Source organism: Culex pipiens, chromosome 3, assembly GCF_016801865.2.
Source record: "Culex pipiens pallens isolate TS chromosome 3, TS_CPP_V2, whole genome shotgun sequence".
Classification (NCBI taxonomy): Eukaryota; Metazoa; Arthropoda; class Insecta; order Diptera; family Culicidae; genus Culex; species Culex pipiens.
This window is the reverse complement of record NC_068939.1, coordinates 125,561,598-125,582,597: the sequence shown is the minus strand read 5'-3', so window position 1 is coordinate 125,582,597 and position 21,000 is coordinate 125,561,598. Positions and strand designations below refer to the sequence as shown.

Here is a 21,000-nt window from a genome sequence, read left to right as displayed (position 1 = left end):
TTGTTTATATATTTTTTTTATCCGTTTTAAGAAAGAAAATTTTAATTTGTTGAGGAAAAATCCACCGTTCTCTATAACAACAAACCAAACGATTGCCGCAAGGAATTTCGGATTAAAACAGCTGAAACGATAACGATTCTAATAAAGATGCAAATATATTTGTTCCATTTCTACTCCAAACTTCACAATCGATCCGTTACATTGGACTTTCCGGCAACAATCAAATGATTACAAATGGGTGAGTGTCTGTGTGTGTGATTCGCATGCATTACTACACGGACATGTAAGTGGTATGATTGGTTTTGAGAGTTGTTGTTACCTCTGTTGATTGTGACTGGAAGCTCACATTACTTTGCTCATCTTTTTGTTTTTTGGTCGGTTGAGATTTTCTAGCAAAAGCATTCTCAAAAATGACACTTTAACCAGCGAATCTCAACCGCTCGAGTAATTTATGCTCTCGCTTACAGTCGGAAAAAAATTGGATGAGTTCGTCTAACTTTACGTGAACTGAAAGAGAATAAAAAACTGAACAAAATGGTTGCTCTACAGTTCAAACTACTGTGGGTCGATCGTGCAAGAAAAGAATTACCTTAACGTAAATTGTACTATAAAAAATAAAGAGAAAAATAGAAAAAAGTGTCGTGCTGTTTAACTTATGATATTTACAAAAAATAACAACAAAAAACAAAAGAACAAAGTCGAAGGGGGCGTGCAAGCTTAACATAATTATTTGCTAGTGGGAAATAATGATGAAAACCAAGTGTGCAAAACGGAACTACGGTTTGAGGGTGACAGAGAAAATGAACGTGTTTGTTTTGAGATTCTTAACTCGTTTCGTTTCAACATTGTTTCGTGATTTTTTATGGTTCGTGATTCGCTTAAATAAGTGGTTGTGTTACTTTCATTGTGTTGGTGAGGACGTGCAAACTATTGGTTAAGTGTGGCTACAGTTAACCCTTAATAAAACTTGTTTACTTTTTACAAAAACAAAAAAAAATATAATTATGTGAACGACTAGATTCATGTTCCGACAGCTGCTGCTCCACGCATGCTGGGATGGTTCGGATAGTTGCTTTGATTAGCCTGGCCTACTTTGATGGGTGCGTGCTTCGATCAGCCACCGCCGCGTGTCGCTAGTGTTTGGACAGAGACTGCCCAAACGCAAGGCACTTTAGTTTATCTAAAACGTGAAAAGATAACTTTAAATTCGATGCTTTCAAACTAAATTGTGTTAGTATTTACAAAGTTGCACAAAAAACATGTTAAATCTTGAACACAAAAAATAACTCACCACAATCAGTACACTTCCCGGTCAAGTTTTGTTTTTGACAGCTGAGACGCTGCTGTTAGTGGTCACACGCCCGACACATCCGGCCGACAGAGATGCTCTGTCAGGCTCTGCGTGTGTGTGGCGTTGACGATGTCAAATGTACAAATGAATGATGAAAAACTATAAAAACTCTTGTTTTTGTTTACACCCAACGGGCAAAGCGGCTGCGGGCCTAGCAAAGTTTACAAAAACAAATGAAAAATTAAGAAAAATAAAGTCATGTTAGAGTCTGCCACCAGCCAAAAGCGAAATCAGGTTAACGCGTCAAATCCAAAGTTGTCAGTTGTAGGAATTTTACCCCCGTTCCAACTTACCTCCTCGACGAAGGACTTCTTTGGTGCGCGGATGCCGCGGCTCTCGGCGTTCAGGATGATCGTCTCGGCCAGACTCTTGACCTCTTTGGCTTCGCCGGCCGGCTTGGCGACGGGGAATTTGATTTTGTCCTGAAATTTCTCATTGTTTGTAAACAAGCTTAAAAACTTCATGTTTTTTGAAAATTTTAAATTGTCTGTACTCTGATTTGAAAATGAATTTAAACAACACAAATATAGAAGTTAAGAAATCAAAGTCTTGTGGTGAAAAAAAGTTAAACAATATGACAGGTATCAATGGTTTGTGATTTTTGACTACTTCGGATAAAAATGCCACTTACTGAATAAATTTGAGTTACTCTGAGTCCCTTCCTGACATCACGATAAAGGAATGAAGAAATTAAAATAAGAGAAAGCGGTTTGACAGCTGTCATGGCTAAGAAATTTTAGAATGCCTGAATTTTAATTTTTTTAAATTTTTAAACATTAAAATTTTTTATCTTTGAAACTTTTAACCTTTGAAATTTGAAATAATTTTTTTCATTTTTTCAACTTTTCAACATTTCAACTTTTCAACTTTTCAACTTTTCAACTTTTCAACTTTTCAACTTTTCAACTTTTCAACTTTTCAACTTTTCAACTTTTCAACTTTTCAACTTTTCAACTTTTCAACTATTCAACTATTCAACTTTTCAACTTTTCAACTTTTCAACTTTCCATCTTTTCAACTATTCAACTATTCAACTTTTCAACTTTTCAACTTTTCAACTTTTCAACTTTTCAACTTTTCAACTTTTCAACTTTTCAACTATTCAACTTTTCAACTTTTCAACTTTTCAACTTTCCATCTTTTCAACTATTCAACTATTCAACTTTTCAACTTTTCAACTTTTCAACTTTTCAACTTTTCAACTTTTCAACTTTTCAACTTTTCAACTTTTCAACTTTTCAACTTTTCAACTTTTTAACTTTTTAACTTTTTAACTTTTTTTTACATTTTAGCTTCAACTTTTAGAGTTTTAGAATTTTAAATGTCAAACTGTAAACAGCAATCACAATATGAATTTTGAGTTCATTCTTGACCTCAAAACTATATTTTTTATGGTGATGTCAAGAATGACACAGAGGATCTCAAATAATAGCGATGAAAGCGCCGATGTAAAGAATAAACTCAAGGGAAGTTTAGCTCCATCAGCAAATGACCTAACATGTTAGGAAGACCATGAATTGTGATGATAAGTAGATGATGCATTGACACTAACCTCACTTCCACTGCTGTCACTGTCCCCGGGGAACCGTCGGTTCAGCGGATGAATCTCGTAGCCCAGCTTCGAGTAGCTGCCCTTGATGGGCCCGCCCAGCTCCTGCGCCAAGCTGCGACCGTAACCGGCGCCACCGCCTACTTTGGTGCTCCCGCTGTGCTGCATGTGCTGAATCTGGGCCTGCTTCGCCTGCAGCTCCTCCGCCAGATGCTTGATGCGTTCGTCGTCGGCGTTGCGCAGCGTTAGCAGCTCCCGGATGCGACCCTCGAGCGTTTCGACCTCCTCGCGCAGCTCGCTGTTGGTCACTTCGATGTGGTTGAGCTCCTTGGAGGCGCACATTAGCTGGCCGCGGAGATGGCCGAGTTCGGACCGGTGGGAGTCTTCGACCTCCTTGAGTTGGCGCGTTGAGTGGGAGAGTTCCTCTTCTAGGGTGAGGATTTTGCGCTTTTCCTTTTCGAGGTTTTCGGCGGCTGGGCCGCGAAGGTAGTTCTGGAGTTTGCGGTACTCTTCTTTGAGGGTGGAGTACTCTTCGAGGAGGGCGGCATGTTTGGCAATGAGCTCTTTGTTTTCCTTGTTGAGTTTGGAGACTCGGTTCTTGAGGCTGTTCTCCGCCTCTTCCAGGTGTGATATCCGCTCGTGTGCGTACTCGCTGTCTTTGCTGAGTCGCTCTTCGAGTTGGGAGATTTTGGACTTGAGGTTCGTTTCGACCGTTTCGCACTTGGAAATCTTGTCTTTGTACTCTTTCTCCATCTGAGCCCACAGATTGTCGGCGTTTTCAAGCGTTTCGTTGTACGCCCGGTTCAGCTCGGCAATGTTTTGCGTGAGTTCCTTCTCGCGCGTCATCAGCTCGTTCAGTCTCATCTGGAGATCGCCGTTGGTCGACTCATAGTACTCGATGTGCTCCGGCGGGATGTAGTTTATGGCGTTGAACTGTCGCTTGGTAGCGGCCATTTGTTCCTGCAGCTGCCAGCTGTTGTACATGAGCAGTACCGGGATGAACGCCAGCACCAGGTCGATCCGATCGTTCAGCTCGTTCTCCGTCTCTTCTAGCACGAATATCCTCTCTTCACACTTCAGCACAAGCTCCTCCAGGTTCATTATGCTATCCCGTGCGTCCTGATACTTTGACTGGTACTGATTCTTGGACATCTCCAGCTCGGAGTTCCTCTGACTCATCACCTCGTAGTCCACCTCCATTCGTTGCAGTCTCAACCTCGTATCATTCTCGATCTCCTCCAACTCACACCGCTCCTCCTCCAACCGCTCATTCTCATCCTCCAACTTACCGACCTTCTCGCTCAACTGATCAACCCAACCCTCGAGCTGAATCTCCCGCTGCATCCGATTCGCCAGATGTCGCAACTGCGCATCCCCACTACTCTCGTACACCTTTACCTTATTCTCCAGCTGCTCCAACCTGTTAACGTAGTACTGCAACCTCCGCTGCTCGCAGGACTCCGCCGGCAGCGACAGACTCACCCCAACCGGGTTCTTCACCACCCTGCTGCCCCCCGAACACTCCTCGATCTTCTGCCGGAACTTGTTCAGCTTGTCGATCTCCGCACACAGCTCCGCGTTCGTCCGCTCCAGGCACGGAAAGTCCTCCAGCTCCGTCTGCGTCCCCGCACTGCTCACCATCATCTCGTCCACAAACACGCCGCTCTCCTGTAGACTCGTCGAGCCCCACTTGCAGGACTTCTTCATGCCTCCGAACGTTTCCGCGATCGATGCGATCGAGATGCTCTTTGGTTCGCCGTTTGTTGAGGTTGAGTTGTTGCTGTTGCTGAACGGTTGTACGGTGGCCACGATCTTGCCCTGCTGGTGCGCTGGGGTGGTCTTGAACGGTGTTGAGGTGACCAGCAGGGACTTTGGTGGGTTGCTCTCCGGGAAGGGGTAGTTGTACTTCTGTTGAGATGTTTAGAAATAGAGTTTAAATTATTATATTTCAAAAGTAGGTAAGTAATTGCTACTCACCACAGGTGCCACCTCCAGACTGATGTCCTCGCCCGCTCCCGCTCCCGCTCCTCCTCCTCCACCAATCTCGTGATCCTGGGACAGCGCCTCCAGGTTGTTCAGCAGCGTCAATATCTGCAGCAGGCACTGCTTGTCCTCGTCGTCGTAGCACGCCCTCTTGCTCATCGTGAAGATCCGCTTCCGCACGTCGTCCGTCGGAATCTGGTCCAGCAGCGACAGATCACAGCACGGCGACGGAACCCCACTGGTCCGGGTGTCATCCAGGTGGTGGTGACTGTTGGGCGAGGTCACCCCCGAGTCGGACCGCTCCGAGTGATGATGATGGTGGTGGTGATGGTGCATGATCAGATCGTCCGGATCGTGGTGATGGTCGTGCTTGTCCGTCCATACGTCCTTGGTGGTGCCGTGGTGGCCTTCGGTGGAACTGCCACTGCTCGTGCTGCTGCTGCTGCCGACCGTTGCTGGACTCGAGTTGCTGCGGAGTGACCACTGAGGGAAGAGGAACAAAGAGAACGGTTAGAATCGCATCGGAATTACAAATAACGGGCTCGCGACAGATCTTCTGAGTCAAGTTGGGTGCGTTACGGGTCTCTGATGGATGGATTCATGCATCTTTCAATAGGGCTTCGGAGCGTGTAATATTTGAAATTATAAACAGCTGGGGAGTGCTGGCTTAAACGCCACCGGTAACACTTGCGAGGAAGAGAGGAGTGTTGGCGGTGAGTAATTGGACGATTAGCAGCGTCGTCTTCCTGATTAATTCATCTTATATAGTGGAAGTGCTAAAGTGTAAGTTTTACGATATTGCTAGAGAGAGAAATTAGCTACGTATGAACTGTCCATTTACAGAATAAGATCCGGAAATAGTTGTTATCTGAATTATTCATTCGGAAACTACTAAGTGCATAGAATGATGATCTGGCTTCTTGAAAAAAAAAATCACCTTAATGGCCATCACTTGAGACAGGTGTTCCAGATCATTAGTTTTTTAGACTCGTTTGGAAGGTCTTTTGAGATTGGTGCGCTGGAAGTGGGGACGCGAAGTCGTGATTATTCAGGTTAATTTTTTGGTGTGCTTTTTTGTCGCTGTCTGTATGGGGTGAGTGATTGTGCTAATCGAATAATAGCATCATTGGTGCGCTGGAAGAGAGGACGCAAAGTCGTGATTATACAGGTTAATTTTTTTGTGTGCTTTTTTGTCGCTGTCTGTATGGGGTGAGTGATTGTGGTAATCGAATAATAGCATCATTGGTGCGCTGGAAGTGGGGACGCGAAATTGTGATTATGCAGGTTATTTTTTTTTTGTGCTTTTGTTTCGCTGTTCGTTAGGGGTGAGTGATTGTGGTGATCGAATAATAGCATGACTTACTGAATTATTTGTGTCTTGAGCGTAATTTTTGTTGAGTAATTGGTGTTTTTTTGTGATTCTTTTTTTGAGATCTTAATTAATTGTTTTGTGATTTTCAAAGCCCTTCCTATATCATCGTTGATCGGAAGGCACGGCGTCGGGTGGATTGTGTATAATGTTTTGAATAAGGTTTTATTTTTAATGGTGAAAAAGCCATTTCTATATAATTATCGAAAGACGCACTGACATTTTGGATTAATTAATAGTGGAGTGAAATAATTGTGTGTGAGTGACTTTGTGTGTTAACCAAAAAGACCTTCCCATAGCATCGTTGCTCGGAAGGCTCGCCGACGGGTCTGTTATGAAAGTCCTCCCCATAGCATCGTAGCTCGGGAGGCATCGAAAAGCCAATACCTTATCCTACTAACCCAAAAAAATAATAATCACGTGATGCTTGAAGGAGATGCTGTGGATTCAACGGTCTCAAGCGGTATCAACAAGTATATAGCGAAAAACTGTGTGCTTGATGAGTCTGCAACTTCAACTATCGGACTAACATTCCTCCCTTTCGTTGAACTGCAGGCTTCTTGGGAGGGCGCCGGTATTGACTAATAAAGAAGGGATCTTCAGAGGTTAAACAGTGAACGGATGGTTGGCTCCCACTGATCATTTTTGATTCATTGTTTAACTTCAGCTGATCTGTCAATAACGGAGTAGCAGCTCATTGGCAGTCAACCATGCTCATGCTCATGCTCATGCTCATGCTCGTTTGGAAGGTCTTTTGATTATCGATTCAATAATAGGTCGGATGATGAATCATTAAATTGGCCATAAATCAATTTTTGAGCTAGTTGAATTTTGATGATTAATATTACTGCAAAATGCGAAATAAAATTTACATAGACCTTTTTAATTTGCCCTAAATAAGAGAGAATGCAATTTATTTCATTTATTTCATAAAGATTAAGTTACACTATCGACAAGTTATAAAATCAGGATTATTAGGGTCTGAAAAAGTTCGTTGCCGCTTGGCATTGATAGGTAATGACAAAATTAGTTTCTCGATGTTCAGTTTTAAGTGTTATTTAAACAGAATTAAATATTATTTACAAATTTAAAAATATTTGAGTGCATCATTTTTTTCATAAAAAATCTTTAATATTTGATTTTTGATAATTACTATCTTTATTAAAAATTATTCATTGAATATCAGCATAGATGCAATTCGATTTGCCTCTTTTCATTATTTTATTAAGTTAAACTGACATTTTTTTAAGGATTGATTTTCGAATGGAACGATAAAAGCAAGTTCACTTATGGTCCATTTGAGGTAATAATTTCATTTCACACTTTTGATCTGAAATTAGTAAGAAACACCTACCCCAGTATATGTTTTAAAATACAAATCTCGAAACAAACCCCAAAGTTTCAAAAATATTTGACAGGTAAATTTAAACTGTCAATGTCATCCCAGCCCCGAGCAGACGGTAATAACTTGGGAATAACATTTTTTGATATTTGAAAATACTAGGTTAATAACATTTTTTGTTATTTATAACATGATTTGTTATACCCCGTTATGATTTTTTTTGTTATTGGATCGTTATTGTAATAACAGACTTATAACATTTTTAGTTATTCTTCGAACCAAATCTTTGTTATCGATCATCCCAATAACAGTTAAAGTTATTCTTCCATAACAAAAAATGTTATTCCAAAGTTGTTTTGGCTTTCCTCCAATGTCAGACCAATAACAAATTCTGTTAAGATAACATTAACTGTTATTAAACCCTTATGAAAAAATGGATTTTGCATGAATATTCCATAACAATTTTTGTTATTTTAACAGTATTTTTTATTGAAATGGCATGAATTTTGTTATTACCGTCTGCCCGGGTTGACAAATGAGTGCGAACAGAACATTAAAAAGTTTTGTTTTTAACAATGTAACTATTTGGCAAAGTTCAATTCTAGCTACTGAGGGACACAATTTATTAAATATTAAATTCTCTAAGCTAAATTTGTTTGTTGCTAAATCGAGTGCAAACTAGGGTGACTCGATTTCTTAAGCAAAAATAAGTAACGTCATGATTCGAAATCCGGACACTTAGTAGCTTATCATTTTTGTTATAGCTGGCAAAAAATCATGTAATAAGTTGGAAATGTAGAAATATCATCAGTTTTAAGAGAATGCATGCAAAATATGCCTTTTCTAACAATTTTTCATCAGAATTTAAAAATTAAAATGACTTGTTGTGCTTCGAATCCCGGACACTGATAAAGGCTGATTCGAAATCCGGACACTCGATTTTGCTAAAGAATTGCACAAATTGGGACTGGATTGTTAGTGAATGGCATTCTTCGATATTTTATATAGAAATTTGCTAGAATTTATGGAAATCAAAACCATACATTTCTGCTTTGCCTTTCCGGTGCTTCGGACGCCTATGAAATATTTCACTGAAATGTTTCGCATTTTTTGGTAATCTTATAATTTAAATTTATTTAATTGTTTTGATATTAACTACAGCGTTCAAACAAACTTTAAATAAAAGTTGGCGTTAGAATTCATCAAATAATACAGTTTGGACATTAGCGTGTCCCAAAAAAACACGAAGTCGAGGAATTCAATGTGCTCAGTTCTCAATTGATAGAAAATCATGTTAGAAACAACTCTCTCATACATGAAAACTTTCGGAAAAATCGTTTACCACGTTCCCTGGGCATTTTTTTGAAAAAAGTCAGTTTTTTCCACAATTTCACAAAATCTGCTTAGAAAAAATGGAAAATTTAAAAATTTCAAATAGCCTATACCATTAAATGATGGTCTGTGGTCCAATAAACAAGTTAATGTATCGATTTGGCCTTTTAAAACCTTGTTTTCACTTTTCCGGTAGCTTTTATGTCGAAAAATACGAGTTTTTGCTTTACTTTTTTTCAATCTTTTCCCTCGGTATTGAACACAAAAATTTCCTCATATGTGAAAATACATGCATCTTGTAGGAAATTTTCCGCCGAAGATTTTCGTCTAAGCAACTTTGAAGTTTCATCAACTCTGAGCTGAGATATTCCAGTTTTTGTGAAGAAAGAATATTGAATATTTGAAAATGTTGATATTAATCATCATTGGCATACAATATTAAGGATAATTTAAGCCTAATTTGAAGTGCGGCTGTATCGCATCTGTTTTTAAACATGATTGGTTCATCCTTCAATACTAAGGGCCACCTGGTTTTGTTTTCTCATGGCACACTACGTGCTAAATCAATGAATTACTTTTAGCATATAACTCATATTTAGAGCATTTTGCATTTAAACCAATCGATGCACGTTTGCTGTGTTTCCATGGATACAAATAAACAAATAACAAATATAAGGTTCAATTGTACGCATTTCCGTGATCTGAACCACAACGTAACGTTTACACTCCCTTCTTATAACTCCTGTTGATAAATCCGATGTTCAGGTAAATTAAAAATATCACTAATATTTGGAATTTATTCTATAGGGATCCATCCATTAATCACGTAGACATTTTTTTTAAATCTCAGCTCCCTCCCCTTCTCATGGTCAATTGTCCATAAAAAAAACTTTTTTGGATGGAGCGTGGACAATTGCCAACCCCGTACAATAGAACCATATATTTCGATGCCTCTGTGCTCTTGTACTAAGCTTACTGGTTTTCCTATCTAGATAGTATAAGAGAGCACAAATGCATCGATTTGTTATTTGTTTATTTGTATCTATGGAAACACAGCAAACGTGCATCGATTGGTTTAAATGCAAAATGCTCTAAATATGAGTTATTTGCTAAAAGTAATTCATTGATTTAGCACGTAGTGTGCCATGAGAAAACAACATCAGGTGGCCCTTAGTATTGTAGGATGAACCAATCATGTTTAAAAACAGATGCGATACAGCCGCACTTCAAATTAGGCTTAAATTATCCTTAATATTGTATGCCAATGATGATTAATATCAACATTTTCAAATATTCAATATTCTTTCTTCACAAAAACTGGAATATCTCAGCTCAGAGTTGATGAAACTTCAAAGTTGCTTAGACGAAAATCTTCGGCGGAAAATTTCCTACAAGATGCATGTATTTTCACATATGAGGAAATTTTTGTGTTCAATACCGAGGGAAAAGATTGAAAAAAAGTAAAGCAAAAACTCGTATTTTTCGACATAAAAGCTACCGGGAAAGTGAAAACAAGGTTTTAAAAGGCCAAATCGATACATTAACTTGTTTATTGGACCACAGACCATCATTTAATGGTATAGGCTATTTGAAATTTTTAAATTTTCCATTTTTTCTAAGCAGATTTTGTGAAATTGTGGAAAAAACTGACTTTTTTCAAAAAAATGCCCAGGGAACGTGGTAAACGATTTTTCCGAAAGTTTTCATGTATGAGAGAGTTGTTTCTAACATGATTTTCTATCAATTGAGAACTGAGCACATTGAATTCCTCGACTTCGTGTTTTTTTGGGACACGCTATTGGACATTCATATGCGAATTTATATCCAAATAATTAATAAAACAAGATGGGGTGTCCGGGTTTCGAAGCTTCCGGGAATTCGAATCATGACGTTACTTGAGTCAATTTTGAGTCCAATCGGTTAAGGTTAAAGGGTCCCTATAAATCGTTAAAGTAGGCGATACAAAATCATTTCATACAAAAACGTCTTCTTTAAATCGAAAATAACTCGTCAGGGTTAACTCGGATCGTTTTGCGATCTTCGACAAAGTTGTTTGTCATAACTTTTTTTATAACAATCTTTCACTTGACAGTAATTTGACATATTTAACACCTCCTTTTGAAGGAGTATGAAAATTTAGCTTTTCCTGCAACATTTTTTCAAATTTTCCCAAACAAACTTCAACGACTCTTAACCCTGAACCGATTTTGTTCAAAATTGGCACAGTAAGAATTAAATTTAAAGAATCGAGCTAGAGGGTATCTCTTAAGATTTTCCAATTTTTTTTCTTTTCGTTCTTTTTGTTGAGCGAATTATTCTGATCTGAACCCAAGTCTTAATCTACAACTTTTCAATTTATTAAAATGGAGCGGTCGTGGCTGAATGGTTACGGTGTTCGCTTTAAAAGCGAATGGTCCTGGGTTCGATACCCATCTGTTCCCAACGAGAATGTTCTGGACTCATTGAATTTGGAATTAATGAAAAACATGAAGCTCCCAGTGGGGTTCGATCCCCTGTCCTTAGGATTGGCAAACGAAATGCTTTCCACTTTACCGTGGAGCATTGGAAGATTGAGGAGTTCTTAGACTGATATAGTTGAATAAAAAAATCGGACAAAGAATCAAATTGAATGCAAGTTGAATATCAGAACTTAAACAAGATTTCATGCAAGATTGCAAGCGCATTTGAAATTGAATCTAAAAATACCTCGCTAAAAATAGCCTGTGCGACTGATAGGGTATTTTAACCATTAGTGGACCCCCTAGAAGAGCCGAAGCACATTTTTCACAAATTTTCAATATTTTAAGCACTTTTTCATAACCCTTTGTACAAAACAATGAAAACTGAAGTCTTTCGAACAATTTTGACTATTTGTTTCATCAGTTATTTGTTTTTGAGCAGAAAAATAGCCAATTGAAAAAAAAGTTTTTTTGCCTGTTGTGGACCTATAGTGGACCCGGGTCCATAATCCGATTGTGGACCCGGGTCCACTATAGGCAAACTGTTATTTTTATACCAAATTTAACCTATATTTGATGTTTTGATGCATGGTGTAGGTCTAATGATAGATATAATGAATAAAAGATGGATTTTCCTCACTTTTCATCATAAACAAATATTTTTTGTTAACAAATTTGGCTTTAAACAACAAAAAACCAAACAGACATTTAAACACATTTATTTCCGAAAAAGATCAGAGAAAACGTCTCAAAAACCACTGTAAACATCAAAATGATTAAAAAAAGTAATCTTGATGCAAATTTTTTCATATTAATTACATAAATGGTTGACCGATACTAAACAATAGAATTGTTTACAGTTGCTGATAAAACCACGCATGTTTATTGGAAAAAAAAATGTTTTGTTATGGATTTATTATTATAAAATATCATTTCAAACTGCAATTATGGTGCTTCAGTTAAGTACAATTAACAATAGTTTTGATTAACTATAAATTCTTACGGCTTCAGCATTATTGGTACTTTTAACATGAAAACAGCTATATTTATACTCATAATTAAAAAAATATGCGTTTAGGTTGATAACAACAAGCATTTATTGTATGTTTTAGAGAAACTTTTGCTTGAATACACAGTTTTCATCATTTTTGAAGGTTTAATTAACAGGGGTCCACTTTTGGAAAAGTTTGGATTTTCGTTGTCCTATATTGGACCCCCATAATTTTTGCTAGAAAATTGCATTTCTTCGCTTTATTTTTGTAAATATCCTTAAACTTACATTACTTCGACATGCTGAAGTTAAATAATCAGTCAAAAAATGATTGGATGGTTAATTCAATCATAAAATTTAAATGCAGTTTTGTTGTGAAAATGCTAGTGGCCCTGGCTGATTTCAGATGTCGAACTCAAAACACTTATTTTGGTGAAAAGGACAATTCAATGTTAGTCAACATTGTTCTAAATGATGCTGAACATGCCAAATAAAAGATTTGTAGACAACAACACGCTTGAAATTGTGATTTTATTGAATTTTCCATTAAAAACCCTTCAGAGGGTCCACTATAGGAAAGGGGTCCACTAATGGATAACGTACCCTAGAATTCATCCAATAAGAGATGAGCAGAATTGAAAGCTTTTCCATTAGAAAATGAGAACACACGAAGAATTCGAACAACAATGCAAACGGCTCCTCAGACCAATCACCTTCCCAAAAACCGTCCAACTCCAAGCGAAACTTACTTGAGTATACCGTGGAGATTTTCCCTTAATACTCTGAAAAAAGTGGAGCATCAACACTTCCCGTCTTCTAAATCCCTTTCCTTGTCCCTGGTGCGCGGTGGAGATGGGAGCGGCCGGCAATGGACGGCTGCCATGGTGGTGAGAATCTGGTTCAGGTGGAATTGGTTCTATTCATCATCACATCACATGGCGAGAATTCAGTCTGCAATCCGCTAAAATCACTGTCTCCTAGCGAAGCGAAGCGAACTTTTCAATTTATTCAAAATAGCAAAGACACTTTTTTTTTGGAAATCTCAACCCCCACTCCCCCCACCTATTGTGAACAATTTCTATACAAGTTAAATCTCACCCCCCCTTAAGGTGTCCACGTGGTTTGATATTTATTAATTGTTTGGGTTGATGTTCAAAATAATAACAATAATTTCAATTAGGACTCTAATTTTACAACCCTTCGAAGGGTTCGTCGCTATCCGCCGTTCAAGTCTTTTAATTTTTATTCCCATTAATCGGATCTTTTCATGGTTGCGTCATAAAATTAACGAACCCTAAAGCACGAAAACTAACCAGGGCAAATTGTATGGTGCATAAATAGGCGCGTATCATGTTTCCTTTCCCCTTCAAAAATTACTCCACAAAACAAGTTAACCACTTGCCCTCCTCCTTCAGCTTTTGACGAGTTAATTTTTCTTTCTCCCGGTTGAAGTCTCCAGCGCGACGAACCGCTCTCCCCCGCAGCATTAGCATTAGGGTAGGGTAGTCATCAATGAGACACTTTTGGTTTTCAACTTTCAAAGATTTTTCTAATTTTTTAATCAGCTTGTTTTTATGAGCTTTTTGTTGCATTTTCTTTCTTTTAATGTGTTCTAACATTGACCAAAATATGAGATCGATCCGACCTCTACAGCCAGAGTTATTTAACTGTCTCATTGTAGACGCACTTGGCAGGAACAATGAGACAGCTGGGGAACAATGAGACACTCAACGAAAATGAATACTTTTCTAGTGAAACATCATATTTTTGTATTGTTCCATTGCAGGTGACTTGCCTTGAACATTTTAAAGCAATTTTGCCAACTTGAAACTTTAATTAACAAAAGTTATACTAAAAAGTATTTGAATTTAGTAAAATCCATTTATTTATACCAAATAACTTTATATTTTTGGTTAAATGAAGTTAAAACTCAATAAATAGGCCACAAATCACTTCCAATTCATGCTTTGAAGGATTTCTCTAGATTTTGAAAAGTTTAATGAAGAAAAATCAAAGTGTCTCATTGTTACCCATGGGCTGAAAAGAGTGGGGAACAATGAGACACCCCTGGATTCAGGGTATATTCTTAATGTTGGTCAAAGCTAATGAAAGGCAATTGTTGCCCAACTCATGCCCTATGAAATGACGAAAGAAATTTGGAGAAATATTAGTTTTTGTATTAATGGCAGCCTATGAGCGAAAATGTAATTTACAGGCATAATTTACTTTTACACCCCAAAATCAAACATTTATGAATAAATTTGCAAGGGAGCGTCCATAACCAAAGCCACTATAATGGCAGACGTGTATCCAGTAGACACACCTTTCCCCAAAATATGAGCCTGATTGGTTGAAACAACGACTTGTGAGAGCCATTTTATCATTGTTCCCCGTGTCTCATTGATGACTACTCTACCCTAATGTGTTTCACCTCTTTTCTGCCCACCCCTCATCTTTTTTTGAAGTCCGGAACTCGGAACTGACTTAATTGACGGCTCCCAATAAAAGAAGAAGAAGGAAAAAACAACTGGATCTCGGAACCAATTTTCGACCCCAGTCTGGCAGAAATTATTATAAATAGATTTATAGGTTTCCCATCATATCTGGCTCTCGAAATAAAAATTCTCTCTTCCTCACCTCAAGACGGGTCTGACGTCCGTGTTTGTAAATTATCGCGCGCGTAATTTTAGTGTTCTTTTTTCGGTTGTGCTTTTTACTCTACAAAAAAATAATACTAAATTTGTTGTTGCCGTGGGAGGCGCGTGTAATTTGGCAATTTGGGTGTTAATTTATGTACGATTTCCTCCTCCACCAGAGTAATTTGCATTCGAGTCTGCTACCAGGCTTTATAAATCAGAGCATGATTTTGGGTTTGAGGTGAATTCTGGAAGATATTTTCTTGATTAAATTATAAGTTAAGCAAACGGAGCCAAATAAAGCAAATGGGTTTATGATTTATGAGTCGTAACGAGCGAGCTGTCCAAAGTTTTGACCTCAATTTTGGACGCCAAAGGGTCCTCCTTAAATAGGCAGGCTTGCTTGCAAACGATTATACTTTCCTTCCTCCCCCTTCCAAAATGGTCGCGCGCGGATAATGTGTTTATTTACTTTATAATTGGGCGAGCACGAACTACAATGTGGAGGAGAGTTATGATTTTTCTAGTACAGAACTTTACCATTGAATTCAAAACGTCAAAAATAAGGTTCCCCGTTTGCCACTAGGCGCTCATTCAAATCCCTCCCCCAAAACAGCATCACACCGAAATGATCTTGTTCTTTTGTTGGCACGACCCAAACCACATTAAGAGCAAACTGCGCGCACGCCACCGTGAACCTTCACCGACGGTTGGTTGGATCCCCGCCGGAAGATAACCTTGGAGGTCGCGCGCAAGTGCTCTGAAAGCTTTCGGCCGGTGAAAATCACAATCTCAGTCGAGCCGCACAGAATGGAATGGTACAACACCCCAAAGGTCACGTTCTTAATTACTACCTCGGCCAACGTGATTCAGTTCCGCGCTGAGAAAAATAAACTTGCCTGCTGGCAACACTGGATTTTGAAATTTTTGCTGTAACACTTTTTCTTGAAAAACTGTTGCCAAATGACTGCCTCAACAATAGCATAATGGTTTCCTTATCCGAGCTGATGTAGTCCACCTGTTGGCCATATGAGTCGAGAATTAAGTTTGCCACTTCTCCGGAAAGCGAAACAATACTACCCCTTAAACCGCTCACCGTACCACCTCCACAGCCCAAAACTTTCGGCAAATGATTACAAAGTGCATCAATTAACCCGGCTGTTTTCGATGTTATTGCTTTTGGCGCGCATCGATTTCCCGTTATACGCGATTCAAATTTTTTGGTTCCGTTGGCAACACTGGCTCGCTAATTTCTCAACTGTGGCGTAGCAAAACTTTAGCGCTACGGGGGAGAGTGATCGATTATGGTTTCCATTTCACCAGCTCTAGACGTCACCGATTTTCAGTGAAATGATAAAGAGAGAAGTGACACGCTTTTGTTCGTTTTCACTTGGTTGAACTCGGGTACTTTTTACTGTTTTTGCAAAATTAACATTAATCAATATTGATCTATACTTGGGAAAGAGATACCGTTGAGTTTTTCATAATTCATGGGAGATAAGTTTCTACGCGCTTTTCAAATTTTCATTATTTGATATAGATGAAACATTGGCCATGCATTCCGGATGTCAAAAAATCATTGTCAATGTCATTTTGCATTATTGATTTATCCATACAAGTCTCCATATAATTTTGGGGGATGATCATAGAAAATGGGTATGTACATTGTACAGTCATGCCGCGTATGGGGGATGCAAAACCGAGGCGTGCATAACTGAAGCACAGAGCTTATGGGGTTTGGGCTATATGGGAGACATTGGCTGTAATCCTATGAAAAATCATCCAAACTTCAAATAATCATGGTGTTTTGGAACCAGGATGATGTTTCAATTTCAATTCAATTAGTTTTTATTAGTAAATAATCAATTCACAATTTCGTAATTCTTATAACCTAATAGAGTTTTGGAGCACCTTTCAGCTATGATTTGTACTTTAGTTCATTTTGATGCAATTGGATATTCTAACAATGGATTTGTCAACAGAAGGAACAATTATTTTAAAAAAACCTTCGAAATTTGCTAAGGAAAAGGATAGAAATAGAAAAGCTTAAAACTAGATCACAGTTTGTTTTGTCTTTTGACGTCGAAAAACTTCGCTGCACACGGCAGCTTATCCGTTGTAGATATACTTCATCATCAGCTCACTAAGAGCTTGGAATTGTTCTGCCTTGTTCCGGCAGGCACGAAAGCGCGTGAGCATCTCTCCAGCAAGAGCGAAAAACTCGGGAAGCGTGAAGAGGTCATCTCCGGTAACGTCTGCTTGTCCCGGTGAAGTACCGCTCCCAGAAGCGGCTACTCTAGCGTAGGAACCTTTCCAACCGGGAGGGAACGCTGGGTTGGTCAATGGAACCGCTCCGCCGCCAGCTGCTGCAGCGTTCGTGCTCGAAGTCTTGTCCTGCTCCTCGAGGTACTTTTTCCGCGCGGCACAGCCACGGAAATTCGCCGTGTGGTTTCCACCATAGTTCGCGCACTTGACGCGCGCTTTGTGCTGCTGGGCGTTTTCCCCCAGCTGGTCTTTCCGCGGAAGATTGCACCTTTCGGTGAAGTGGGTCTCACCGCACCTTACGCACCGGGGCGGAAGATTACAGTTTCTTGAACCGTGTCCGAATTTTTGACAGCGGTGGCATTGCGCTGCGTCGGTCGGATTCTTCGTGTAGAATCGCCACGTCACGAAGAAGCCGTCCAATGCTTTGATCCGCCGTAGGTCCTGGATTTTGACGGACCCGCGATCGAAGTACAGGAGGTACAAGGTGTACGTACCTGTCCCCGTTGTCGATTTCGAGAGCACCTTTATTTCTCGAGGCTTAACCTTGACGCCCGTCAGGTGTTCTTCCAGGTCGGAGATCGGGCGGTCCGGATATCCCTGAAGGACGATCTTCACTGGGACCTTCTCTGCAGGATCAAATGTGAAGAATTTGAAGTTTCGCAACTTCAACTTCTTCACCACCAGGTCGAAATTCTGTTTATTGTGCGTTATAACTTGCACTGAAGTTTTACTAATTTTCAGACAATATTGGTGTCCCTCAAGCAACTCGTCAATATCGTCTGCCAACGTTTAAAAAACAAAAATTGGAGGTGGACGTCGTTCCTTCGGAGAGTTGCATTTTTTCCTCTTTTCTTGCTTGCGCGCAAGTTCATCATCGTCATCGTCGTCGCTAGCACTGCTGCTGTCACTGGCGGTGTTGTTTTCTTCTCCACTCAGCATCTCAAATTCGTTGCTGGTGGGAACGTTGGAAGTAGTTGTTGTCGTAGTGCTGGTGGACTGCTGCTGCTGCTGCTGGCCGGAAGTGCTTCCGGATGCCCGGGTCGATTGTCTCGTCCGTACTGGGGACTCACGTGGGCGGTATGACACGTGTAAAAACGATGGATCGGTGACGTCACTGGGCACGCTCCCGTGCGCGATGGCGGTCGATGCGGCGTTGGTGTGTTTACCTTTCTGCACTCTGCCGGTAGATGAACTTCGCGGGTTTTTCGAGGCCGCACTCGAACTGCCACGGCCACGGCTGGCCCTTGGCATGCTGGAGCAGCAAACTCGCGGGTAAACGCTGTTAATTACGGCGAAAAAATCGAAAAGTTTGAGGAGCTCCGAACAGTTGACTGTTGCTGGCTAGTGTTGCCAGTCCCAATGATCAGGATGATGTTGCAATTAAAGTTACATCAAAATTTTCACAAAAATACGTATTTTTCCTGTATTCTGAAAATGCTTTTTGCCTTCCTCACTGAGGTAAGGCTATAATCCTGCTCTAAAAATGAACTTTGTATAAAAACGTCGTAGACCCACCTTCATGTATACATATCGACTCAGAATCGAAAACTGAACAAATGTCTGTGTGTATGTGTGTGTGTATGTATGTATGTATGTATGTGACCAACAAACTAGCTCATGTTTCTCGGCACTAGCTGAACCGATTTGATCCGAACCTGTTGCATTCGACTGGGTTTAGGGTCCCATAGATCGAGTTTTATACAAATTGAAGTTTCGATAAGTAGTTCAAAAGTTATGTATAAAAAAGTGTTTCCACATATATCCGGATCTGACTTAAATGTATGTAAACTATGTCCGGGTCCATCATCCGACCCATCGTTGGTTGGGTTATCAAAAGATCTTTCCAACAAGTCCAAAACATTGAAGATCTGGCAACCCTGTCTCGAATGGTCACTTAAGTGACATTTATGTACTTTTTGGAAGCCGGATCTCACTTAAATGTATGTAAACTATGTCCGGATCCACCATCCGACCCATCGTTGGTTAGGTTGCCAAAAAACCTTTCCATCGAGTCCAAAACATTGATGATCTGGCAACCCTGTCTCGAAGTATGGCCACTTAAGTGATATTTATGTACTTTTTTATTTCGGATCTAAAAAATAGAAATTTGTACAATTCCATCATATCAGCCATTGTTGGTAATAAGTGAGGAAGGCTCCAACCACACAGGTGGATTAAGATAGTTTTTTCTAAAAAAATAACTAAAATTTATTGTTGTTCCCAAATGATAGGGATTTTTCATACATTTCGAAAGTTTTATCACATTTTTTTAATACTCAAATTTAAGCATAAGCATAAGCATAAGCATAGGTGCCCACCCGCAGTTGCTACTCCGTTATTGACCAGGACCTCCAGAAGTTACATCCACGAGCCGTGGAAGATAAGTGGGTGCTATCTTTCCTCGCTTCGCAACTTCTCAAAGGCCCCTATCATGCTGATCAATACCGGCGCCGGCCACGACCAGTGGTAGGGTCACGGGGAAGTGGATGGGAATGTTAGTCCGATACTTGAGTGATAGAGACCGCCCAATCGACTGCTTCTCCGACAAAGTATCACATGAGTTTTGAGGGGGTTAGTAGATGGGTATGAGGTCAGGATTCACGAGTGGCAGTGATGTGACCATGAGCATTTTGTTTATCGGTTGAAATTTTAAATCTTAGGCAGCCGGCTGCGGAAAGATAAATAATTGATTATTTAAAAAGTTTGTTTTAATCGAACGCGTGCCAACCGAGCGGTAGTGCTATGGGCTGGACTTATCAGTATATTTTTACTGTTGGTACAATTAAGATAACGCGAGCAAATGTCAAAAATAGTAGATTAGTTAATACTAAAGCTGCCAGTTGGAATAAATTATTACGATCAACGAATATAAACGAAAAGAAAACAGGACACCACGTAACCGATTGTAATGAAATTAAAACAATAACTTAAACGAACTTAACCGGCGGCGTGCCTTCCTATCAACGATGATAAAAGAAGGACTTATAAATTTAAAATATAAAAAGACTCCAAAAAATACGTTGCATAGTAACCGCGAAGTCCCGCTACTCACAATAGAATCCGAAAGATAGCTATCTAGAATTTTAAATATAGTATTAATTCGACCACGATCCTCCAGAAATTCTTCGTCGGCGTGCCTTCCGATCAACGGTGATGTAAGAAGGGATTTATTCATTAAAATGATTTTTTATCATAAGCCTTAAAACATATTCGTCGGCGTGCCTTCCGATCATCGATGATATAGAAAGGACTTAATCCAGCAATACGACTTGCTTGTCTCGAAAAAAAAAAGAATTCAGATCGTTTCTATCGAAAACTATGTAAAGAGAACAAAAATAAGCTCATTGGCCAACGAACGCGCGAATTAAAAATAAAGAAAAAAGAAGAAGAAGAAGGCCAATCACCCCATGCACACAAACAGCGACACAAAAGAGATGAAAACAACACGAATCAGAAGAAATCCAATCACCCCATGTACACAAATAGCGACACAAAAGAGATGGAAAATAACACGAAAAAACAGGACTGCGCGTCCACACAGGCACCGCACTACTGATGCCATTATTTAATTATAATGACCAATCACCCCATGCACTCGAATAGCGACACAAAAGAGACGGAAAATAACACGAAAAAACAGGACTGAGCGTCCACACAGGCACCGCACTACTCATTTTTTTTAATACTCAAATTTTTCACAAAACTAAATATTTTCGAAAAAGA

At 39.6% G+C, this 21,000-nt stretch overlaps 1 protein-coding gene across 2 annotated transcripts in view; it reads right to left on the bottom strand.

The window, feature by feature from the left end:
• Window positions 1-136: 136 nt before the first annotated feature.
• Window positions 137-21,000, bottom strand: part of LOC120427474 (nucleoprotein TPR) — a 259,748-nt gene continuing 238,884 nt past the window's right edge. Inside the window, exons 8-12 of one of the 2 annotated variants that reach the window (XM_039592341.2) lie at window positions 4,878-5,366; window positions 2,904-4,808; window positions 1,645-1,773; window positions 1,292-1,502; window positions 137-1,180 (exon numbers count right to left, since the gene is read on the bottom strand). In XM_039592341.2, coding sequence (XP_039448275.1) covers window positions 1,473-1,502; window positions 1,645-1,773; window positions 2,904-4,808; window positions 4,878-5,366 — 2,553 coding nt within the window. In that variant the 3' untranslated portion in view covers window positions 137-1,180; window positions 1,292-1,472. The remainder of the gene's footprint in view (window positions 1,181-1,291; window positions 1,503-1,644; window positions 1,774-2,903; window positions 4,809-4,877; window positions 5,367-21,000) is intronic. The other variant, XM_039592342.2, reaches the window with a different exon arrangement.